Consider the following 27,174-nt stretch of genomic DNA (forward strand, 5'->3'; position numbering starts at 1 on the left):
CTAGTGAAATTTTTACAAGCAGAAATTAGCTAATAGAAGAAGAATGTCAAAAACCGCCATTTGTTGAATTGGTTTAGCACAAACAAAAGTAAAAGGTGTGGAAATCAAAATATTGTGACTATGTAAGTACTTGTGTGTAAAGCAAAGAGTTTAACTGGAGGTACATCCTTCAGTTAAGCACATCGACAGCTTTATCGATCACATGTTATATGATAGGCGTCGATAACGTCGATAAAGATGTTTAACTGGGAGTTAGAATTAACTAGACATGGTGCAAACGGCCCTAAGACTGATTTATAAATAGTAAAATGTTTACAGCAGAATGTCAAAATAGTGCAACGACTGTTCACTTGCAAGTTTTTGCTAGTTTTGTGTTCATTAACTTATTCTGCTAGTTTTCTCTTCTTCTCAATTTTACGCTCTATTTTGCTTTTACGCTCTCGCTGCAATGTTTTACTGGAGAAGTTACTATACAAACCTAATGTTTTTCACATATACAGTGAGCGTCAAAAATATGTGTATGTATTTATTTATTTATATTTTCCGTACCAAATTTTTGTTACTTTTTATAAAAATATAGCTCAACAGCAAAAACCAGAAGTATCTTTTTTTTAATTTCTTATAGAACTCGGGGCGAAAAAGCAAGAAATTTTCATAGAATTATCAATTCCTTAATTCGATTTCGAAATTTTGAGTAGGCAGTTTTTTTGTAACCCATTAAATTTTAGTCTAACCAAGTGCAAGTTTAAAATCACTAAAAATTACCGTTGATTTTTGATAATTTTTTTCGCTGATTTGTGTTCATGCCTTATGTGTAAGAAAACTCGATTTCCTTTTGTAACAAACCTGTAGGCATTTCGTGTAAATGACATTCATTTTGAGTTATAAAAACACGTTTTTAAGCACGTTTATAAAGTTAAATTCTGATCTTTGAATAAGTTTTAGACTTTGAGATCTTAGTTCCGATTCAACTGTTGCACCGAAGACCGCTTCTTTGCCCCGCTGTTTGGCAGAAATTTTATGATTTCGAAAAAGTTACGAACAACCTCAGCTACAAACTTGTGCATACATATATACATAAATATGTGTGTTCTTCCATAGATACACATGTGTCTATTGTATTGCCACACAATTGCGCGCATCTGTCGACTGACAGTAAAATTTATTACCTCTTAGCTGCTTGTCAACACATAAATCTCATCAATTACTATTCGGTCGTGATATTATTCCAATAAGTCTGTAGAAAAATACGTGTACGACTACATGCATAAATATCCTTAGTTTGGGGTCATAGGTTTTCCTGTACGTATTTCATATAAATAAGTTACCGATTTTGACATTTAATTTCATCGGAATTTCTAATTCTCATAAAATACTTAGTTATTTCGTTATATTTTTTTCTACCTAAATATATATTAGATGTTAATATCATAGACCATATACACCGAGACCTACATATAACGTGGTCTATAGTGCTTGGCCCTTCATCATCCTATACAGTTATTTTATTTTTTTGAGTGTCACTCCCTTCTCTCGCCAGAAAAAAAAACGCTAAATAATTCTTGCATTTATATCAATAAATGGAGTCAGAAATAAGTTCAATAAAAAAAGTCAAGTATTTGAACATTTTTAGGCTTAAAACGTTTATTTAGGCGAAAATGTACCGAAATTGTCATTCGAAAAAATTATAATTCTTTTTTTTTGATAACTTTGGGAAGTTTTCAAAAAGAATGTTCATATTAGAGGAAATAAAAGTTGGCATCGTATACAACATGCCTGTGAGGTTGCAAGAGTGTGTCACCAAACTAAAAAAAATATCTGTCGGAGCTATTTTGTAATTTTTGAAATTTAACTATTATCACAAGATTTTATCTAACTTGCTCTGTATGTATGTATGTACAGTGACGAACAAGAGTATTGACACAGTGAATTTTTCGCAATCTATGCAAAGTTTTTTTTTCTTATTTATTTGCGATATTTTTTTTTTTTAATATGGTTCATACTTCACCAAAAAACGTAAAAATCAAATCTCCAAACTTTGTGCAAGTTAGTATTTATATCTTTTTTAAGTTTTCATATAAATACAATTTCGCAATGCAATCTTGTTCTTTATGCAAAACTGAAGACAACGCACTATCTAAGGTAGTGTGCCACCATTTTCGACCAAAAACACGTTTTTCTGAAAAAAAAATGTTACAATTTGTGAGATTTGTTCATATATGAAGGTTTTTAAGTTCGCCTACTACTTCTATAGACTTTTTCTATCTATCGATTGTTATAGATGTTTTGAAGTTCGGCCTAATTCTACCAACTTCAATTTTCCCAATTTCAAGTTTTGTGATCCATCGGTATACCAACCTCCCCATTAGGTTTAGAAAATGTATTTGCTGTATTCCACAGAGCTCGACCTGCAACGGATACCTACAAGTTCCTAGACACTTCTAGTTGTGGAACTATTTTTTAATTTTGTGGTTGTCTATGCAGATGGTGATTTTACACAATTGCCTCATTTTTTAATATTTCGGATACCGAAAAAAATTAACTGAACTCGTATTTTTATTATCTTGCTCATTTTGGTGGGAATGACTTCGAAGTTGGCAAATTAAATCTTTGAATCTTTGTTAAGTACATATCAGTGGTAAACTATTTTAGGCTGTAAAGTGTAAAAAAAAAACAATAGTATGCGAGTATGCATTGCATATTTTTAGGACAATGTTTTCATTCGCAGGTAAACTTTTAAGAGCTCTCAAGAAAAACGAAAAATTCACACAAAAAGACACACAAGAAATGGAAAAGAAATTTTTTTCTAACAAAATTTTTTAAACCAGTTTGCAGCTCTCAAGAAAAAAGTGCTCGTAATTTATTTCTTCAAGAAAATTTATAACAAAAGTAAAGTGCTTTTTCAAGCAACAGAAGTAATAAAAAAAATTGTTTGTGATTTTTCTTTAAGATACAGTTCGTAGTTGAGGTTATTAGCTTTAGAGGGGTTGTTTGAACTCAAAACCCACCCATTGTGAGCGCTAATGCTTTGTACATGCATTTGTACATCAAGAGAAAGCGCTGCCCATCCAGGAAGGTGATTTTAATATCTGCAGACGCACTGTCCAAATTTACACCATCCCACGCAGCTTAGGTAGAGCAAGTGCAAAGTAAAAAATTTCCTGAAGTCAATATTAAAGATACACTTAAACACCTTCTTTGCCAAATCCACAAATCGGGGGAAAAAAGTTCACAAGAAAAATTTGTAATGTTAAAAAAAAAATTCACAAAAATTTAAGTTTTTGGAAAAATTTGGGGTTTTATAGAACATTAAATTTTTCTATAATAAACTGCATGTTTCCAGTGGCTAAGAGGTCGCGTTGACCAGTTTTAGATCATTTCGGCACTAGTTCGGGACTTGTTCGGGATAATTTCGGACCGTTTCGAGACCTGTTCAGGACAATTTCAGGACTATTTTGGGACTTGTTCAGGATCACTTTGGGACTGGTTCAAGATCATTTCGGGATAAGTTCACGACCATTTGACTCTAGTTCAGGACTATTTCGGAACTAGTTCCGGGCTCATTCCGGGGCTAGTTCAGGACCATTTTGAGACTGGTTCAACACTATTTGAGGAACATTTCGGGACTAATTTGGGATAATTTTAGGACTAGTAAGGAACCATTTTCGTATTAAGACATGTTCGAGATTCCTTCGGGACATGTTCACGACTTTTTCAGAACCACTTCAGCCTACCTTGGGAAAATTTTGGGTTTAATTTTTACACTTGAATGACTTCGTAATATTTATGTAGCAGAAAATACGTAAGCCTTACAGAAGCTGTTTGGATGCATTTTCTAATTTCGTCAACCAATTGTGCGAAATAAATGGCAAAGTGTCTTAAAGTTTTAGATAATGAAACGGATTTTCTCAACGTTTTATATTTCCAAATCATTGTTCTTATTTAAGTTAGTTGTCACAGCAAATTCTTTATAATTTTACATATATATGCATATCCATTGTGTACGAAAAAGATAAAAGTTCTTTAAGCTACCACCATCTCTAGTTTAGACCTTTCCATTTCCAATTGTTCTGCACAGGTCTCCTGCGGCAAAGCAGCACGTAAATTGTTCCAGAAAAGCGGCTCGCCCCATTTGATATAGGTGTTCGTTTTAAGCAAAGCTTTTAGTTCTTTGTCCAGACTTTCGATGTCATCTATATCGCTGTAGACTATAACTATCAAACGATTACGCCTTGAAGCCAGCGCCGATTTGTGTGCTATGCGAAATTCCATATCTGCCCAAGTCTTTACAAAATTTTGCGTCAGCACCACTATGGTGCGGCGCGACTTACTCACTGAACGTATGACCTGTTGTGTGAAACATTCCCCAACAATCCAGTCTCGTCGCTGAAGACATAATCTGACCGGGATTGGACCACTCTCAAGTTCGGATATCAGCTGCTCAACGATGAAGTGCTCGTCCAGATGTGCATAGGAGACAAAAGCATCATATTTCATATCAGCATCCACCTTTTTATTTGGACCGACACAGCATAGGCACATTTTATGTTGTTGCAAATACAATCGAAGCCGTTTTTTGTATTTGTGGTAAAGTGTAGCGCAGATACCGATCATGAGTACTATTAGTGCCATTATCAAGGCGATGATGCCAAGCAAATTTCGCTCACGGGGACACGCTGTGCGCAGGGAAATATCCGCAAATTTGAAATTACTAATTTTGTTTGATTCACTCATTGTGCAGCGCATGTGACGAAAATCTTGTGCGGCGAGTTTCTGTCGCACCGATACACTTCGCGTGAACTCCAGCAGCGCCTGCGCTTTACAATCACAAATCCAAGGGTTGTGCGCGAGGAAAACTGCCTGCATGTTGATGCTACTGTTGAGCAAATCCAATACACTCGCGTTCATATGCTGCAACAGATTATGCCGCACATCCAAGTATTCCAAATTCTTCGGCAGATTACTAACTTCGATGCGGCGCAGTTGATTGCCGGCGGCATAGAGCGCCATTACATCGGCATAGCCTGGTGTGGTGTTCAGTGGCAAACTCGCGAGCTTATTATGTTCCACATTTAGCTCTATGCCTCGCAGTATTCGTACGCGTGGCAATTGCGGCCACTGCGTCATGTTGCTATGGGAGCAGTTCATCAAAAGCATCAGATCAAAGGGTCGCACCAGGCATTCGCAATCGCGTGGACATAGCTTATCCTGCGTGAGTTGGTCATCCAAAGGGCAAACTAACTCCATGTAGCTGAGATCAATCACTTCTTTCTCCTTCAATGCTGGCGGTCCGTCGCAGCTCAAGTTATTTGTTAAGATTTCGATTTTATTTCGTATTTTATCCTTGAATTCGCCGAAGACGTACTGTAGAAAGTGTAGCAGCATGCAATCGCAGTAGAGTGGATTGTCATTTAGATCGATGAGAATCGGATGAGCTTCGTTGGCAAAATCCATGCTGTTGATGTTATTGAAATTGATTTCCTCGATGAGGTTGTGCGTGAGGTTAACTTGAATCACATTTTTACTGAGGAATCGCAAGTCGTGGTCTGCAAAGGCGCGAATGTTGTTGTAGCTGAGATCGAGTTTGCGCAGTTCGAGCAGCTGTGTTTTCCAATCCTTGTGCAGATACATTATCGAGTTGTTGCGTAGGTTGAGTTCTTGCAGCTTAAATAGAAATCGAAAAGGTGAGGTGCTCTCGTCTACGAGGCCGTTGGCGTCCGCCGCCAAGTCGTTTTGGTTATTTTTCAAGTTAAGAAATTTCAAATTGGCTGTGTCCCGAAAAGCGTCAAAGCTGATGCTAAACAAGTTGTTGTTGTCGAGTTGTAAAAGCTCGAGATTGACCAACGGATTGAGCAATTTACTGCAAATAAAGGAGGGAGCATTAATTTTTATTTCACACAAATTTTTTGGAATTTCCTTTGCAACTTCACTTACCTTGAAATCTGCGTAAGTTGATTATGCGATAACCTCAGTTCGACAATATGCTTTGTGTTTTCAAAGAGCGCATCAGGTAGCATTTGCAAATGATTGTGCGATAGATCGAGATCATAGAGATCTGACTGGTCTTTGAGCAAATTCTCCGGCAACGTTGTAAGCGTGTTATGCTTCAGTGTAAGATTTGCCAGCTTTGACGAATTGGCGAACAGGTCCATGGGTACTTGCACCAAACCGCAACTTAAACGTACCTCCTCCAAGACGGGCAAATTCGCGAATAACCCAGGTGGCAGACTCTGCAGCGGCACTCTATTGTTGATGAGTCTAAATTCAGTGAGCTGCTTGTTAGACGCAAATAATGCCGTCGGTAGTTCGCGTATACGATTCATATTGAGATCCAAGCTTCTTAAATTGCTGAGTAGTGAGAAAACATCACGGTCTAAAGTCTCTAATTCATTAGTACTAAGATCCAACATCACCAGTGCGCACGTGCCACGAAAAGCTTCTTTTGTAAGACTGTGCAACCGATTGCTCCAGAGGTTGAGACGCTGCAACTTATGCTGATTTTTGAAGACACCTTCGGGCAGACGCTCCAAAAAGTTGTGCCCCAAATCAAGAAATGTTAAATTTCGCAGTGTTTCAAATAATTTCTCGCTCAGCGTAAAGTTGTTCGAGCGCAAATCCAGCCATACCAGATTGCTTAAGTTTTGAAATAAATTATCGGGCAGGTAATTTAATGACTTTGAACTCAGCTTTAAGTGCTGTAAATCCTTAAGGCCGACCAGATGTTGCAGCGTTATATTGGTGCTTTCTTCGTTAATTGCGAGCGTAAGATAATTGACACGTAGAATACCCAAATGCGCTAGCAGCTCAGCTATTGGCTTATCTTCGGGTAGCGGGCAATGTTGAATTTGCACGATTTTGCTATGTCCGATTGCCAGTGAGGGCAATATTTCGTACTCATCCGCTTTGGTGTCGTCACATTCGATCTTCACACTTTTGCCTGGGCCAATGTGTAAATTGAACTTGCCATTGGATTTCGGGGAGGCGCATTCAATTTCGAAGCGCGCTGGTTCCTTTGAACATTGACAGTAGAAATTGCTGCTTATCGCCTTGCAATCGTCTGTTGTAAAGATGGCGTTCACGAATGCTAGCTGTTTCACCAGTACCAAGAGAAGTGTGTGAAAACGCAAGTGTGCGCTAAATAACGTAGATTGCTTTAAATAACGCATGGCTTTTATCAAAGTGCTGTGTATGTATTTTTATGCAACTCGTACAAATTTATTTTAATCTTTTCCTCTTTGCAGTGGTAGCGCACCCGCTGTTGATATTTGTGAAACTGCTTCAAACAACTGCAATTGTGCCTAATTTATACGAAACAGTATTGATCTTACTTCATTACCTGCTAATGATCTGCGGCGCTTATATCCCTGACGTCGATGCACGCACATGCATACATACATACATACATGTATAATGCGTCTACCTGGTTGCAAATTTTCCCACAGTTTTGTTATCTTACTTTGCGGAAATAACCGTTGGTTAATGACTTCACAACATCTGTGTTTGAAGCGTAATAATGTCCTTGTTTTTTTGGAAGATTCCTAATGGTAGTCGTTTGGTTTGACACCGATTTTCCGTGGAAGAAATTCGCAATGCACACAAGCGCTCGATTGGTCGATTTCCAAAATATGCATACATATGTACATAGCTACTAGACGTAAGAGATATTTAAATAGTTGGAAGTCTTTTGTAAGAAAGTCTTACAAAAAAAGCTTCTTTGCCAACTTTCACGATGAAAAGCTCTAAGGACAGAAAGTACGTGAGCTTGTTTCAAATGGATATGTGTATCATTTCTCTCGCAATGCTCCACTATTGCCAATGGCCGAGAGAGCAAAGCACTAGCGTGCCATTCGAGAGATCCTAGAGGTTCGGACCCTCGGGCTGCTGAATTTTTGTTTTTTTTTTTTAATGTATATTTCATTGTTTTTCTTTTTTATGACTTCAAAAAAAAAGAACGAAGGGTATCAATTCATCCGAATATTTTTTATTTATGTTACCGGATAACTTTGGACCACGTGAACCGTTTTCAATAATTATTTTTTTTTTTTATCGGAAAGGGGGTAACTCAAGGGTTGGTTTAGTTCCGAACATTGAATCTTGAAAAAATTAATTGTACCTACTACTAAATTTGTTTGTGAGTATTGAAGTCGGTAGTTTTTTTTTGTGTTTAAAGCATAGTTTCCAGCTCTGAAGAACAATCATAAAAAATATTTTTCATTATCTATGTTTGCTTGAAAAAGTACTTTGTCTTTGCTGTAAACTCTCTTGAATAAATAAATATACGAACATTTTTTCTTGAGAGCTGCAAACTGATTTAAACAGTTTTGATAGAAGAAAATTTCGCTTTCATTTCATGAGCGAGTTTTTTATAAAAAAATTTTATTTTTCTTGAGAGCTGGATACTATGCTTTAAAATGAAAAATATATAGTTTTTGAATTTAATTTAATTTTTAGAAACCTATTTTATGCACTTTTCTCTTTCAATGTAATGTTATTTTAGTTTTTAAAAAAGAAATAAATCTTGTATTTCACTTAACTCCTAGAAACTAATTTAATTTTTTAAAATATTTGTATTTTTTCTTAAATTTAATTTTTAGCTGTCATTGCTTTAAAAAGAAAATTATTTTGTTTTGTAATTAATTAATTATTGAGAAAGCTTATTGCTAAAAAGCAAACAGAATAACTTTAAAACCTGCTCGTTAGAAGATCTTTCGGTTGATTTTTCGAAAGACAGAAAAGAGCTTTCATAGCCAGAATAGTTAAGCTATACTGGGCTCCTGGACACGGTTATATTCCGATAAATGAGGAAGTGGACGAGTGCGTTAGAAAGATGTCTAATATAGGCTTAAGGGAAACGGTATAAAGCATGCCACCTCCGGAAAAGTGTCTTAAACCTTACTTTTGCAAGTGCCCGGCGAAGGAAAAGCTGCCGTGGAATTGTATACCCACCCATCCATGGGTCAGTGTCCGGTGAAAGCACGCGCGAGTTTTTAGTAATTTTCTTTGCCCGTTTTCGAATGCACCATATCTCCGGCAAACTAAAGCCCGTAACTCCTTTGGTCTGGTAGCGGCTGAATTTTCTATAAAAAGTATAATAATAATAACAGAGTAGAACTGTCAGAACCAGGGATGGAAAAAGAGCGCGCAGAATCGATTATTGACTTCAGAATAGACAAGTTTTGGATTCTTAAATTCGATTAATCACCCCTGATATTGGACTTTATTGCTTAAATTGCATTTTTTTAAATAAAAAAAAAATATTATTAAGGAATGAACACAAAATTATTATTTTTAATAATTAAAAAAAAAAATATTTTATCAATTAATTGCACGTGGTTCGGCATTGAAATTTGAAATTAAATAATTCAGAAAACCACATACATAAGTATATTCATTGACTGATTTATCTTCATTATAAAATTTTGTGTAGTATTGAACGCTCGCTGCTGAACGCCGTTTAATTAAATATTTGATTGCCATATTTTGAATGTTACATAATTGAAGTGGCAGTATTGCCATAATACGCTATAATACTGATAAATTCAATTACATTGGGTCTACACTACTGTAAGAGGATACTAAAACTTACAAATTAGGTAATTAAGTTACCACCAAAGACTAAATGCCATTTTCTCAAGTAGGTTTTACAATTTATCTGACCTTTAAGCACACATTTTGTTCTCGCGTATTTCCAGCAAATAGTAGATTCTTGACTAAAGTCAGAGTCGACTTTTCCACCCCAGCTTCTGTTGGCCAAGATACCGTTACTAAAAAACTTGTCATTTTGTAAGAAATACCATTCTCTAATAAGGTTCTAGTAGCCTTAAGCAATGAAAATATATAAATGTATGTAATTGTTAGAGCTTAAATTTCATTTCTCTATCATTCCTTTATCAACTTTAGGCCATCAAGTTGAACAAAAATTCAATTAGATCTCCTATTGAGGAGCTGCAAACCCATTCATAAAATTCAGGCGTAACAAGTCGCTCTTTATTTGCCCACTACCAACTTTGTCCTAACCGAAGCACACCTAACGTTAGGAATGTATGCACGTACATAAGTATTTATATGTAAATCACACTATATCTAGGCGCACTGCATTGGTTTTATAAAAAAACCATTTGCCGTGTAGCTGGTAAGTCCTCTAAACCCGAACACACCGCGCCGGCAGCCATCATAACGTGCCACACCATGAGTCGCACTCTAAATCTATGTACGTGTAACAAATCTACATTGTCATTTATCAATTTAGTTGACAGTCAATTTATTTTCGATTCCGCAACATCACTAGAATTGATTCAGTCGCTTTTGCATGCGGTCATTACCCTGTGAGAAAAAATTAACAAACTCTTGAACATTTGGTTTCAAGTTGTGCAGTCGGGAATATTTCAGAGGAAAATGTATATATGTATGTATATTTCGAAACAACATTTTTTTTCGGATTTTACGTTTTTTGTGACACCTACTATATTTAACAATAACGTTTTTTTTTAAATACTCGTAGCTCTTTTGGAATAATCAAAAAACTTTTTTAGCAAAGGTTAATGATTTTTGGTGAGCTTTAATTTTACTGACATTAGAATGGTAGGAACTGAGATTTGGTGGGTAAGTACCTCAAGTACCCCGAGATAATGAGCTTTGGAACTAAGCAATTTTTTCCTCGAGGCAAGAACATTGATATATCATACTTTAAGATCCGACCGTAAATGCCGAAGATATTTCGAAAAATAACAAGAGGCGACCCCTACGTTCAGCAAAATTGCCTTGCAAAAATACTTTAAGAACTTTTTCTGGTATGGTCTAATATACACTAAAAAGACATATATGTTTTAAATCAAGATTTTCGCTCGCAAAACTACGGTAATCCCGAAAATTTTATTAGTGAGTACTAATGTCTTATTTCCAGAATTTCCTTGACCTAGAATAATGTCGTCGGTTATGACGCTTCTTGAAGATAGAGATGTTTATTTAGATCGGACTATTAGATACCTTTAAACAGAACTCTAGGATCGAATAATTTAAAAGTTTTAAGAGCGAAAGCAAAATACACAAAATCGAATGCCAGTTGGTCTTGTTTTTGGGACAATATTTTTTTCTATTTATATGTATTTTATTTTAAAGTAGCTTTAATTTTTTCAATAAGAAATTTTTCTTGGCGAATTTAAAAGGTTTATTTTAGTTGTTGGGGGTGTTTTTTGGAATCTGAATAAATAAAAACCTTAGAAGATAACTATTAAGTATTTAAAGAAATTGGGCTTAAAAAATAAAATTCGGCTTCCCTTTAAATTAGTTACGAAATACCTAATTTCAGATTTCTTACAGAGTAATTTATATACATACATAAGCCTGTATATTGCTGTGCTTGCGTGTATTTAGAAGAGACAACCTTCAAGTGGGCTACATCGTGCGAAGTGGAGTAATTCGGATGTATTTGTTGGGAAGGAGAGAATATGGGGAATATGGGGGGTGGCTTAACAAGCAGTTGGTGTCGGCCAGACAACCAACCAGCACTCAATCAAATTCAAGCAATTGAAATAAATTGAGTGTTGTCTGAGTTAGTGACTATTGGGAGGAGTTAAAGTGACAGTCAGTGGGGGAGTGGAGTTACATATATGTATGTATGTATATTTGTAAATATGTTAAAAGTATCTGATTGTTTGTTTGAAATTCTAGTTTAGAAACTTGTAAACCGTAAATCGAACAAGTTTAAATAGCATTCATTTGACACTTTATCTGTTAAATTTTAATGGATTTTGACATGTTCTCAAAAGTAATTAAATATACATAAATTTGTACAAGCGCATGTAAGGATTTGTTTCTAATTTTTATTTTTTATAATTTCCAACAAAATTTACATCACTTCCGCTTCGGAAACAGCATTAAAAAAAAATGTTCCAGCAAAATAAATCCTTTGAAAGTGAGTTGAGTAGGCCCTTCCTGCCCACAATTTGTCAGCGAGTTGGTGGTTTATGTTAGGTTAGGTCAAAGCGTGTTTACATTACCGCAATTTACGGCTCATTTGTAATTTATAAGCAAATCAGGTTATTTCGCCTTGCAACATCTGCCACTAAATTAAATAGAAATGAGATAATTTATTATGAATCAAGAAAGAACCAAATGAAGACAAAACATACTGGCAATTTATTTTGGCTGCCACTGTTGAGGAAATTTTTCAAAATAATGCCTAAAGGTATGCAACCATTTATTTCGAAATCAAGTACAAAAAGTACGTACGCATGCTAATCGAGTATCTATAGAAATTATGAAAGCGAGTCTAAAAGCACTTGATTTATGATGTAACGTGGAACTGTCATCCCTTCTCAAGCTTGATTGATTTATGTGAAGTAATTTGATCGTAACAAACCAATGCTGTAGTGCATTGTGAGCTTCAAGCAGTTTTAGGTTTTACGAAAATGGTGTTTCATTTGACCAACGAAAGGTGTTCTTTTTAAGGAGTTGAAAAATCCTTAAACCCAAAATCGTAGCTGATCCTTGTTTAGAGATTTTGCCATATCAAGATTTTTCTTAGCCAATTTGCTCACAGCTTATTGCCTGACGCTTCAATTTAACAGTTTAGATCAATGCCGGCCACACAAATCCCTGTGTCAATAGCGACGTCTGGCTGTCAGAATATGTGGCAGTGTTTTTTGGTACCCGACTCGTACTATCTAAAATTGTACAACCTTCCAGGATACTTAGAACTTCCGGTTAGAAGACGCTTGTAACCTGCAGTCCATCTTGAATCCATGTTTGGATTCGGCCACTCGGTCTCTTCTACATTCTCTTTTGGATGAGAATAGCACGTGTTTGCTATATCTGAAACCTATATTGTCTACCATATAGTCTGTCGTCCTTCCTAATTGAATTTATTTAATTAGATACCCATGTCTGAAGTGCCAACTTCCCCGCTCATAGCCACTTTTTCCTGTGAATATTGATAAGGATTAGGTTGAGCTTCTGTCGGCCAGAATCTTAGTGCAACCGTTACTTCTGTTCCTGCTGCCCTTTTTATGCTTCTTAGTTTACTAACTACTATATTGATGGTACGGGCCACCAGAGCAGGGCACCGATTTTGTAAAAAAAAGAACAAAATCAAATATCTCGAGAACGAGAAGAGATAGCACAATAAATGTAACGGTATTTGAAAACTCAAAACTTTTGTTCTTTTTTACTAACAAAAAAACACAAGTAGTAATGAGCTTTAAAAAAAATTATAATGCGTTTTTCGACTCTTGTGACCCTGAAAATCCATTTCCTGATGCACGAATAGTAAAAATATGTTTTTAAAACTTTGCATACTGGTTTGCAAATTACTATATTTGAAGGTAATTTCAAAGGTCAATGTTATTTTTTTAGACTGTCTTTCCTGGATTCTGCATATCAAAAGTTTAAAAATATTCTTACATTTATTTTGCTATCTCTTCTGGTTCTCGAGATATTTGATTTCGTCCATTTTTTCCTATACCTTACACTGATCGTCGTATTTTAAGATTGTCAAACTGTGATTAAAGAGGAGCCGAGGCTAATTGGTTCATACGCCATTGGTAGATCATGTAAGTTTTTTTCCAATATTCATATCCATGGCAAGTGAGCAAGAAGTAGACTCGCGCTTCATGTTTTCACCCAGGCTCGAGATATGGAAGAATTTGTTGAACCCAAAATTGATTTGGAATGCTCAAAGTTGATTTAGATATCTATTTTTTTTGCTGATTCATTTGGTCACCACTCCTATTATGAAAAAAAAAACACAAATTTAATTTGCAAACCGTTTATTCAAATAAAAACAATATATCTGTGCATCAATATTCTTAAACTTAAATTAAACTTTCAAATTAAACAATAATTTACATCTACTAAAAAGCTTTAATTATTTCCCAAATTTCATCATCCGCTAGGTGCTTGCCTTATGGAGGGCACACAAACCACTACTCTGGGTCAAATCAACTCGCAATTGCGTTTTAATCATTCCGGTTCACCGTATCTGCTATACACCGATGGAGCGCAATGTGATGACCAAACGAAATGGTCGACGAAAATTGAGTTTGTCTGCGCAAACAATGCCACAAAGGACAATAAGACTATGGACAGCAGTGGCACCAGCAGTGGAAACAGCACAAAAGCCGGCGACATTGCCATGAATGCGAAAATAATTGAAAATAAGAATTGCCAACTACTAATTCACGTTCAAACGCCATTGGCCTGTCAAGAGCAGATTAACTGCAAAGTTAAAGTCTATGTTGATCATTCGGAGGATGGCACCGGTGAGGAGTGGGTCGATTTGACGCCGTTGATTAGTGCAACCGATAACTATGAGGCCAAAATTAATACCGCATCAATAACGGAACAACAAGTGCCCAAATCCACTAAGGTGAGAGGCCTTCATTTGTATTTGTGTGTGTGTAGCTGTGTGTTTTTGTGTTAGCAGCTGTCGTTGCCGTTATCGTTGTGCTGCTGTAGCAGCATTTGCTTGTCAAATAATGTCTTCTGCACTTAGTTGCAGCAGCTCAACACATTTGCATTTCATTTTCATTCCAACAAGTTTTAAATGTCTCTCTTCTGCTTCTTATTCTGCTTTTGCAGTTCTTTTTGAATGTCTGCCGTCCGTTGGTGCCGAAATTTGGTTTGGGTTGCCAGGGTGGCTCTGCAGCTTGCATGGCTAGAGTGGATTCATCGTCATCGACACCGGAGGAGGAGCAGGTGAGCGCAGAGCTTATACGTATTATAGTATTTTTTTTGTTCTTTCAAATTTTCACTACTAAATTTAGTGGCACGTAAAACAAGTTGTTGTTGATGTTCAAGGCTAGGCAGGCGGTCGTCGCTTTTGCCGCATTTGCAGCTTGCATATTGAAGTATCCTTGGGAATTCCTTGTGGGAATTAATTAAAAACGACACCACTACAATTTGCTTTTACGGTCCATTGTGCCGTGCTAACCCGTATTGTGCGGCACCGTATCGTGTCGTAGTGCCGTACCGCACTGCAGTGTTGATGAGCGGATGTTGCTGCATTTTTAATTTGCACACCGATTTTGATTTTACATCTAGCCTTCCCTATTTCTATTGGGATATTGTCATTTTAATTATGCAATCACTTATGAAATCGTTGATCACATCGACAAGTGGTTGCAGTAAATATGTACATATACATAAATGCAGCCGTAACCTAATGTAAAACAACAACAACAAACAGCTAGCATGTCTGAAATGTGGGTTTAAATTCATCAACGGCATGCGATTAACAGAATTGTGCGGAAGCTTATGAGAAGAGAATTGGCAGGTGTTAATAAAACTAAACGCATATCGGCCGAATGTTCGATAAATCGAACAGTGAATTTTACACTTGTTTTGTTCATTTTTCTGCGCTGTTTTTTTTAGAGTTTGGGGACCAAGGTTTTACATGATTTAATGGAATAGGATATTTTCTGTATTACTACAGCATATGTATTTCGATTCATCTTCCACCTTTTTTACAGAGAAGGTCGTAAGAGAAGAACCCCATTTTTTAACATAATTTTGGAAACACCAAATAAAAATTGAATTAAAAAAAACTGGTATGAGGTTCTCTTGCAAATAAAACAAAATGTTAATTATCTTTTAATTTTTTTTTTTGTAAAGTCAATATAACGAGCAACGCGTATGTTTAAAGTTAAAGTTTAAAGGTGGAAAAATTAAAATGAAATCCATATACGTCTTAGTAGTTATGTTGATTATTTAAAAATTTTTTTCGCGTCCTACAACTGTATGTGCCTTTTATCTGAAAAACGACTACGTGCAATAGGTACGTTATATATGTATTAGCAAAAAGTTGAACCCTGAAAAGCATTTGGAATGGAGATATTATGATTGCAAATTTGATAACCTCAGGGATGTTCGGAAATTCCCCACTGATTTCAAGTAAGAACATTGCACTCTCGAACGGCTTGACCATAGATTTATTTAGTGCGTTCTGCCATACGACCAACCCATATATCAAATCTGATTTAATGATGGTTGCATAGAGCCATCAAGCCACTTTTGTACTGTTCTCCATCAGATCCATCCAGATCAATTGACAACAACGGCCCAACGTAGAGGAGATGGGACTCCCCCTCATGGCGTACTTCTCTAGCGCTAGAGTCCTGTTTACTAGGTCTACCTTGCCATCCATTTCATTTAGAGAGTTTGCAATTCACTCAGGCAAGACGTTATTGAAATCGATCAAGGCATCAACCGCGTTTTCCTTTTGCAAGAAGGTCGGTCCCATGCTCTCTACAATTGTGTGTAAAGCTGATTCTCTACCGATTTGCACTTGCAGTAGGCATGCTGGTTTGAGGAACACCGTTCTCTTGAGATTCCGCTTCTTATGTGCATATTAATCAGTCCTTCAAGCGCTTTTAAAAGAAACGATAAGATTCTAATTGGGGACACACGTTAGACCTTGACGCCTCGAGCATGAGAGTTTAAGAATATAGTTTCTTCCTTAAGCAGCTCTCGTAAAATGGGCTAGCCAGCAATTCGATACTTTCGCAGACTTTTGCGGTTGGGCGGTATGATACAGCCTTATGCAGTGCAGATCCCAATTTTTTCCTCCTCACATTCCTGTAAGAACCTGCACCAGATAGGAAGAGTTCAGGCTGAGATTAAATACCTCCTCCTTGTAGTGCTGTAGATAACTCCGAATAAAATTTATCGTTAGCGGTCTTCACCATAACCTCTCGCTGTCCAAAGCCGAAGGCTGATTCAGAAATGCTGCATCGAACAGAGGACCAATGCTGATGTCCGATTCCGCTTTCGACAGCGGGCCAATAGCGCTGTTATTGTCTGACATGACGGATTCTCATTCCATGCGTCGACCGGCATTCTTCAACTCAGCCATTTCGTCAATAACAACCTCTGGTATAGGCGGACCATAGATAGATAAGATAAATGACACACTGCGACAAGTAGATAGGTCTATTGTGCCCTCAAAAGCACTTCAGTCAGCCCCAGGGACTCTTTAAATTCCAGAATAGATCCTCTCCTGGCCAAAGATGCCCTCTCCCTGCTGCTTGAAACAGTCATACACTGCAGAAGAAGGTGTAATGTTGTCTCCCTGGCAGTGTCACAGAACCGTCACAGAACAGGTCGTTTGACCAGATTCTTAGAATATATAACTAAGTGACTTCTTCCTCCCTAGGTGGAGTGGGTCTGGTTGACTTTAATGACTGCCTTCTCGGCCCCATAGGGGCTCAGTGAGAGGCCCGAGAGACTCTGTGCTTAACAAAAAATAAATACAAGTTGTTCCGCAGCCATATTGATAACCTCCTCCTTTCACAATAATGCAATAAATACACATATCTACCTCGGCAAAAGAGGCAAGCAACAGCCTTCTTCAAACACCAATTATCGCAGCCACATGCGAGCCGTAAATTCAACAGTTTCAGCACAATGAATGAGCAAATGAGTTGGAGCGCAACGAATGGATGAATGACTGGGTGAAAAGCAACTGGATGTCTATTAAAGGACGGGATGGATGGATGGGCGAGAGTGAGTACGAGTTACTGTGCAGTTGAGTGTTTCTGTTTCCAATTTTGTTCGTACTATGTTTGTGCATTTCAAGCAACTTTACGTGTTAATGATGCTGCAAACAAATCCAATGCTGAATGCTGAACGATTGAAACGCATTGAAAATGAAGAATACCGAATGCAAAATCCGAAATGCAGCAAGCATACTTGCAGCTGGGCTATGCGCACTCTCATCATGCTTGCCGTGCTTGCTAAACCGTGAATTGTGAATTGCCCGCACTGGCTAAGCGCAGCACCCACAACGCTTAGGCTGCAAGCAACGACGAAGCAGCGGCATACAAACTGTTACTAACTAAGTATGTACTTATGGTATGTAGGTAATTGGCTGAGTCTTGCTGCCACTAGTGACACGCTGAATCTGCCTTTTTGCATACAATTTCCATATAACTCCTCGATTTGCTAATAAGTAGGGAGAAAGTAGGGATGCCGTTTTTAAATCGATTTATTTAAGCCCTGCCCATTCGATTTTTAGCGACGACTTTTTAGTTCCGATTCGATCCGTGAGTTAATCCAAAAAAAATCGAGAGTCGCCATTTTTTCTCTATTGATGCATATAAAATTGCATTAGAGAATCTAAAAAATTTTAATCAAATTTGAATTTGAGGCTAGCACAAAAAATGAAGTGAGCTTGGATATTGCATCTAGCTGTAAATTAGAGTATTTGCGCTAGTTTATTTAACAAAAGATAGCCAAAGCGCAAATTGGAGCAAAATGATATTGAAACAAGTAAGAGCAGCGCTGTCTTCGGCTATGCCGAAGGCTTCATACCTTTCATGAACATCTGCAAATTTTACTTTGACAGATTACTGCTTTTGAATACATCTGCATACATCGATAGAGGAGTTACATACTTATATAAAAAATCGCATCTAAACAATCAGAGGTATGGAAGATATACTTTATATGGCACCAATCTAAGTGATTTTCACTGCTATGTGATCGGTATGTAAACCGGTAACACAATTTATTGGGTTTAGTTTCCTACATAAAGGAGATATATCGCAAAAACTGGTATCTGAACAATCAGTGCTATAGGAGATAAAGCTTATACAGCATAGATTTTGACGATTTTCTCAGTAGACTTTGTATTATTATTTATAAAATATCTTACGAAATTTATCGGTTTTAGCTGTTCAAATAAAGGAGTTTTACAGTAAAATCCCATATCTGAACAATCAGATGTATGGAAGATATATGTTGTAGTCATCCGATCCTTGTTATTTTCACTGTAAGTATTCTGTTAATAATGAGTGAAAATGGTGCGAAATTTCATGGTCCTAGCTGTATAAATGGAGGAGTTATAACGAAAAATCTCATATCTGAACAATCAGTTGTATGGGAGCTATAGGTTATAGTGACCCGATCTTTGTAATTTTCACTGTAAGTATTCTGTTGATAATGGGTGCAAGTATTGCAAAATTTCATGTTCGTAGCTGCATAAATGGAGAAGTTATAATGAAAAATCTCATATCTGAACAATCAGTTGTATGGGAGCTATATGTTATAGTGGTCCGATTCTTCCGGTTCCGACAAATGATTAATACATTATAAAAATACACCCACCTACCAAATTTGATCCGGATATCTCGAAAACTGAGAGACTAGATTGCATACAAACAGACAGACAGACGGACAGACGGACAGACGGACAGACGGACAGACGGACAGACGGACATGGATAAATCAACTCAGCTCGACGTTCTGATCATATAAGTATACATTTTGATGGGTCTATCTCTTTTTGTTCTGGTACTTACAAACATCGGACCAAAGTTATAATACCATTTCATGCTCATGAAAGGTATAAAAATGAAAGTATTTCAAAGCATACAAGTGGGAGGCCGTGTATACGTTAACAATATTTTCTAGAAAAATTTCGGGGATGCAGTTTTAGCACAATAAAGTGCAAGCTTCAAGTGGCTGCAAAATATCGTTAATTTTTAGAATTTTTTTTTTTTGTCGGTGGTAGGCATTTTTTATTTGTATTAAAAATTTGTCGAGCACACTTTGTATGGAGAAAATGCGCTACAAAACTGCATACTTAATTTTTTTGTAAAAAGCGCAATTATGGAGTGAAATATGCAATTACCGAAAACATAAAAAATTGTTGTTTTTTTATTGCTGAATATGAAAAAAAAAATAAATAAAAAAATCTGTATTGCGAGAATATCTGTATACATATGCTTTATTGGGCTAGTGTATTAATTTGTAATTATTTTTTTAAAATGGCGGTTCATGTTGAAATAAAACAAAATTTTTTATCTTTTGTGATAAAAAATAAAATTTGGAAAATTGTTACCATTTTCCTAAGTAGGGGTAAGAAAATTATTAAGTTTCTATTGAATGTTCATATTGTAGAAATTATTATAGAAAAACCTGCTCAGTTGGTTTTAGGTATTTACGGATTGTTATTAGCTACCTAATAGCTTTCGAATAAATCTAGATATTGCAAGCGTTATAGCAATACATGTTTTAAAATATACTTACAATAATGTCTTTTTTCATTAAGACAATTAAGTAAAAGGCGTTTTATGAATCGATCTTGTGAGATCGATCTGTTTTTTGACGATTTCTTTCTTCATCGATTATTTTTATTTTGATTTGAATCGATTAAAAAATCGATTTGCTTTCGGTCTGGCATCTTTAATAGAAAGAAGCTGAGCGGTGCTATCTACATCCATGGGTAAGTAGGGCACGGCGCGCAACTGGTTACATCTTAGGGTACGTTCACACAGAAAGCAGAGCCGAGACGACCGAAGCCGGTCCGAGCGGAGTGCGGTTTCAAATTGCTGTAGCTATATGAAAGTGTTCATATAGCAAGCCGTTTCAGAAGCGTTTTGGAGCTGAAAGCAAAGCAGTTTTTGATTTTGAATTTTCTATTTAATTTTTTCAGCTTCATGACGCTTCTGCAAACAAGATATATGTATGTACATTAGACTGCATCACTCCCCATACAAAAAAAAATCGGTACTATTTTTCCACAGGAATTATAAAATCTATTATATTTTGAGACGTCCACCAAAATATTTCGGAAAAATATTAAGATTTAAGTGAGCTGTACCGATTTGAAAATACCTCCAAAAATGGAGTTTTTTATGAATAAAAATAGTTTCTTAAAGATTTTTTTTGAAAAAATCCTCTCAAATGACAAAACGGTTTAAGCTTAAAATATCTGCATAAAAATATTTAAAACAAATAAAAAAAAAATTTTGAACGGAATCGTAATGATGAGATTTTTGATGCTGTTTTTTTAACTTTTTTCAAAGATTGGTATAAGAAAAACTTGAATAACTGAACCTAAACTCTTCCGATTTAGACTTGAGAGGTGTCATTGGAAAGGTATTTCCTCACCCTTTTTATTTCCTAGCTAATAAACTCATTCAAAGGATGCAAGAGAAAGTTAGGAGGAACGAACGTCATTCAAAGTTGAATTAAGATGTGTTGGTACTCGAAGAAAAAATATGGGACACAAATGACGTTTTTTGGCCAGAAATAAAAACAGCGTGAAAATACCTTTCTACTGAGATCCCATAAGTCTAAATAAGAATAGTTTTGGCCCAGTTATTCAAGTTTTTCGTAAATCAATCTTTGAAAAAGTAAAAAAACTGCATCAAAAATCTCATTCTTACGATTCCGTTGAAAATATTTTTATGCAGATTTTTTAAGCTTAATATAATTTGCCATCTGAGGGGACTTTTTTCAAAAAGTTCTTTAAGAAACAATTTTTATTCATAAAAAACTTAATTTTTGGAGGTATTTTCAAATCGGTCCAGCTCGCTTAAATCTTAATAATTTTACGAAATATTTTGGTGGACGCCTTAAAATATAATAAATTTTGTAATCCCGACGGAAAAACTGCAACTTTTTTTGGTGATGCAGTCTAATGTACATATGTATGTATGTATGTATAAATCGATAGCTGAGTGGAAGATCGACCTATCTCGGCTGCCAGTTCGAAAACGCTCTATCTCAAAAAATTTTTCAAGAACGCCCTATTTCAGAATTTTATTGAAAAACACCCTATCTCAAAATTCGGTTCAAAAATGCCCTATCTCACTTCAAAATGTATTGAAAATATGCTGTTGTAGGGCGTTTTTGAATCGGCAGCTGAGATAGGGCGTTTTTCAAACGAATTCTGAAATAGAGCGTTCTTGAAAAGNGAAGATAGGTCGATCTTCCACTCAGCCATCGAAATATTCAAATAAAAACGAATTTTACAACTAATCTTTTGAATAAAATGGAGCAAATATATTTGAAGCTTTTCATTGACGGGAAATTTGGTGGCATCTTTGCAGCCGAGTCCATGAGAAAAGCTCCGCTTCATTTCGTTTAGTGTGAACACCAGTAGCTTCGCTTTGTTCCGCCTTGCTTCGCTCGGCGCCGCTCGGCTTTCTGTGTGAACGCACCCTTAGGCAATGCGTTGCACAATGTTACACTCAGATGGGAGGCAACGCTCGTCTTAAGGGATTTGCAGTACTTGGGTGATGCAACGATTGCTGTGCTTACAGATATAGATTGTCTATTATCTTGCAATATTGCTTTATTTGTGCTACTGTTGCTGCGCATTATTATCGACATTAAAGGGGATTGTTTGTTGTGCTGCTGCTGGCGCCTAGCGGCTATGGGATTTGCTATCAATATCTACATGAAATCAGCAGATAATCTTGAGTGAAACTACGGCAAAACTGTTATTGCGAATACATACATAAATACTTCCTTCTCTCACACTCCATTCACCTGCACTGTATTATGCAAATGCATTCGTAAGGCGCTTACATTACAGCCGTTTCTACGTTTGTACCTACCTACATTAAAGGCTGGTTTTCACTATGTCATATTTTGACATCAAAAATTTGTCGACATATTTTGACACAAGTTTATCGCTTTCATCGGCACCTTCGCTGATGATATTATGGGCCAAAAGCGAACATATAGCTGGTATAGCAGCGCATGTATACGACTGAAGACCTATCCTGATCTAACTCAGTCGATATACATACATACATAGTTAATTTAAAAGCAAAAAGCACAAGTATCTTGCTTTTAAATTTCATACAGAATTCGGAAAAATGCAAGAAATACGAATAAAATATTATCAAAATTAAAAATTTTTCTATTCGATTTCTTAGAAAAATTTGGGATATGCAGTTTTGTAGTCCATTAAATTTTAGTGAAAGGCAAGTTGCAAGTCGCTAAAAATTACCGTTGATTTTTGAGATTTTTTTGCTGAGAGTTTTGAATGAACTATATTTTTATATAAAATAAATAAGAGAAGCTTGGTATGGAAAACACAAGTAATTTTTAAGCATAAAACGCATCCGACTTCAATTCTCATATAAAAATTTAGGAGTACCGTTAATTTCTTCGTGATCCAATGATCGGATCTAAACCAAATTAGTATGGGACCACCTCGGAGACGGTCATATGATCTTATTTCCATTTTGTGTCGGAAATAAAACCATATGTCGTTATTTCCAATCCAGAAGTGAAATAAATTCATATTCAAAATTGTACAAATGAGTAATAAACTCATAATTGAAATTGCAATCGCTTCAACTAAAACTTCATGTCTGGCCACACTATTTTTGGATAATATTTTTCCTGTTAATAGACCGCTGCACAGTGCCGCCTAAGTGGGTGGGAAAAATTCGTTATCTGCAATGTGAACTTGTTTGGTATTTTTGTAAAGACAATTTATCCACTAAAAAGAATTAAACGGACATTTCCCTAAAAAATTAATTATATGCCGCCAGGAAGCCACTAAAGTCGACAAATTTTATACTAAGAATTTTAATAAGAGCATAGCCATGCGTCGTAAGCTCTTCACAAAAAAAACGTCAAAAATATATTCTTTGAAATGAAATGTTGGTTTGACGTTTCTTGTTTCCATATTAGATAGAAGAGAATTACAGAAATTAAAATTTTGGAATAAAATTAAAGACAGGGTGTGCCTGCGGTATTCCAGAAAAACAATTTAAAAAAAAAATTTCAAAAAATTCAAAATTTTAATGGAATTAATAAAAAAATATATGTAAAAATAGGTTATTTTTTATTATTTTATTAAATAGTATGGGCTTTTAGCTTTCAAAAGAAGAAATAAAAAAAAATGAAGTGTCATAGTAATAAGTTTGACCTTGGGAAAATAGAAGGTTTATTTGTTTTTAAAGAGTTGCCACCTGTTAAAAAATTAGACTGTTAAAAAATTAGATTCAAATTTTTTATAAGTTAAATGAAAGTTTTTTTTCATGTAAAGAAGTCGTCGGCCGCTGTTGTGTAGTGGTAAGCAGTGCGCGCTTCCACTCCACAATGCCTGGGTTCAAACCCTGGTCAAAGCAACATCGCAAAAATATAGAAAAAAGGTTTTTTCTTAACAGCGGTCGTCCCTCGGCAGGCAATGGCAAACCTCCGAGTGTATTTCTGCCATGAAAAACAGCTTCTCATAAAAATACAATCGCCGTTCGGAGTCGGCGTAAAACTGTAGGTCCCTCCGCTTTGTGTGACAACATCAAGGCGCACGCCACAAATCGGAGGAGAAGCTCGGCCAAACACTAACATATGTGTAAGCGCCAATCTATTATTATTATTAAAGAAGTCGTCCATTAAATTTTGTATGGAAGAAAATGACTGTATCGTCAACAAAAAAAATTTTCCAGGCTACCTCAAACTTGAACTTGTTATACTGGAATACATTTTTGTTGAAAAGTAGCAAAGTAATTTTTTTTAATTCAAAATTCTTATTAGCGAGCGCTAACTGAAAATGAAGATAGAGAGCTGAAGTCTTTAAATATTTTTTTTTTGTGACCGACAGCGAAATATTTTTATATGGGACCGAAAGAAAAAAAACAATCGTTGTGTTTCACACTGTCTAATGAACATATTTATGAGTATACAGAACAGTGTTGCCACAATGATTATTTATTTGTTCCCAAAATTATCTGAAAAAGTTACCCAACTCAACAAGAAATTACCAAACTTGTTGTTGTGCAGACACTATTTCACTATCAGATATTGTAAGATCAGAGATATCATGAACTTGTAATCAGGGACCGAAAGTAACAGCTATTTTTTTCGAAGTTATAAAAGTTCGAGACAAAATATTGTCGCAGAAGAAAGTTCCTTTGACCCCAGAATCTCCTGGACAAGAAACCTGGATTATTTTTGTTTTTTTAACTTTTCGTGAAAAAGTCCAATAATAACTGTAACTTCTGGACTTTTAGTCCAGTAATAACAAATAAACTTGGTCAAATATTTTTTTAAGGCCGAAATAATAATAAATTTATCCAAATCCATTTGATATCAAATGGAGGAAGACTCAAATAGCTTTCAAACAGAAATATCTACTACGCAACCCCACTTTCTCTTTATTCATACCAAGGTTTTCAAATTGAAGTGAATAAATGCTTTCTCTGTTACACATTTTGTACCTTTCAAGTATTTAAATAAAGTATAAATTTAAGCCGAGCTAATACTTGTATATGAATTGAAAAAAAACTGACAAGCCAATGTGTTCAGCTTTCGGTATTCTAATAATAACAGTTATTTAACTGACATAAGACGAAAAATTCAACTTTTTATAGATAAAGATGTAAGCAAAAATACACACGCACACACATATGTAGGTACAGTATATTTTGCTTAGCTGCACATCCTTCTTTGCACGAAAAACTTGTGCACTTAACCGAAAAAGGCACTTAAGCGAATTTTCTTTACTACTTCAATGAGGAAGTTATCCAAGTCCCTATGAAAGCAAATAATGGAGAAGAACTTACCACGTAGAAATTACTGCAAGCGAAATTTTTACCGAATAGTATCTAATTATCTATATAACTACATAAATTTATAGCCATTTTCATTGTTCGGCGAGATGAACAAAATAAATAAAAAGTTGTAAAATTAGGCAATTGTAGGGCCAGTGCAGGTAAACGTAATACTTTCTTTGATAATTGATACTAGTCGCACAATTTTTAAGGCAGGTATCGCCAATGTGCAGGTATGCTAAATGCCTCTATCGGAGCAGTTTCCTTATAAATGTTAAAAATAATGCCTCTGATGCTCATTTTGGGGTAGGTATCTTAAAGTGCACTTAAGCATAGAGGCAGCAAAGCAAAATATACTGTATACACAATGTCGTACCTAAAGTGCGAAGTATAAGAAAAACTTTAATATTCACCGAATTTTTCGCTGGAATTGTGGAAATAATTTCACAGCACCAATAAATTCGCACGAGCAAAACATCGTTGATTTGATGAAAATAAGCACGTATGGCATGGCATATTTGCTATAGAAATCCGTAGAGGCAGATGAGCGCGAACAAGTTAACAGTGTAAAGTTGCTGAAAGGATAAAAAAAACGTGAAAGAATTCAAATAACGATGTAAAGGGGGCGGAGTGATAAAACGCTGGCTCTGAAAAAGGGAAGTGAACATTGGGACACATGCACATAGATACATACATATGTACATATGTAAATATGTACATAAAAGGGCCAATTTAAAAATGCTGTTACACTTACGCACACTAACGAAAGATATGTATGTGCATATGTATGTATGTATGAATTTGCTCTCTTCAACGATGTTACGTATACGCCCTGTGACCCCATAATCCGCAAAATGTGCGACATGGCACAGCACAGCGCAGTGCATTGCTTCCAACTAGGGATGTTGCGAATGTGGAATTTTAGACATCCGCGCATGCGAGTATTTTTAAAAGCTTTTACACTGGGCCAAATGCATAATGGTTTTTTTGCAACCAATTATGGTTTGGTTTTTTCATGGTTAATAAATAAGCCGATTGTAAGAAATATGATTCAAGTTGAACATTTGAGAACAAATTCGTATGTATGGTGGTGGCTGAGCGTGCAGAAATGCTTGCTGTTTAATTTTAAAATAAAATTATTATTTCCAACAATTTTTACTGAGCTGAGGGCCGTTTTTTAATGAAAACTTATTGTGGAAAAACAACAATAATTTGAAAGCTCAAGTAAAAATTGTTGAATATAATTGTTATAAGGACATAAAAAAATAACAAAAACAAATAAAATTGTTATTAGAAACGAAAAACCTTAATTTTATTATTATTCTAATGAACGTAAGATAGATATTTAAAAAAATTCAAAAGATCCCTTTGGCCAAATTTTCAACCGGATATTTTATATCTGGTACTTGTTGCCGGAATTAAAGCAATGGCAAAGTTTTAAGTTGCATTTCCAGTGCCTTATCTTCTTTTAATTCCAAAAACGCCAACTCTTCTTTGCTTTTCTTAAAAAGCAGTATTTCGGATATCGTAAATTAATCCTCAATTATGTTACATAAGAAAAGGTTTATGAGGTAATCAAGCGTACATTTAAATAATTTCAAACCGGCAAATCTTTTTTCAAAATCTGCTTTTAAATCATGTAGTTTTGCGACATAGGGGTCCAATTTATCCTCTTTGACATGTGCAATATTTTTTTCTAGCAATGGAAAATTATGGAATATTTTATTTTTTGACGTAGAATACGTCTTACCTTAAGGTATGGGGGCTATGTTCAAATGTTGTAGTTGTAATTTTTAGAGCTTCACAAAAACGCTTATTGCACGAGAACTAATAAAGCGATTTCAAAGAAAAGTGTGGCGTTTCAAAGATAAAATTCCAA

General features: G+C 35.7%; 1 protein-coding gene across 1 annotated transcript in view; it reads left to right on the forward strand.

Annotated features, from left to right (window-relative positions):
• Window positions 1–27,174, forward strand: part of Lerp (lysosomal enzyme receptor protein) — a 178,204-nt gene that overhangs the window by 24,094 nt on the left and 126,936 nt on the right. Inside the window, exons 10-11 of the mRNA XM_017610114.1 lie at window positions 13,893–14,365; window positions 14,578–14,694. Coding sequence (XP_017465603.1) covers window positions 13,893–14,365; window positions 14,578–14,694 — 590 coding nt within the window. The remainder of the gene's footprint in view (window positions 1–13,892; window positions 14,366–14,577; window positions 14,695–27,174) is intronic.

The sequence above is a fragment of the Rhagoletis zephyria genome, unplaced genomic scaffold (genome assembly GCF_001687245.7).
Source record: "Rhagoletis zephyria isolate East Lansing unplaced genomic scaffold, Rhagoletis_zephyria_1.1 Rzeph_scaffold_00282, whole genome shotgun sequence".
In the NCBI taxonomy this organism is placed as follows: Eukaryota; Metazoa; Arthropoda; class Insecta; order Diptera; family Tephritidae; genus Rhagoletis; species Rhagoletis zephyria.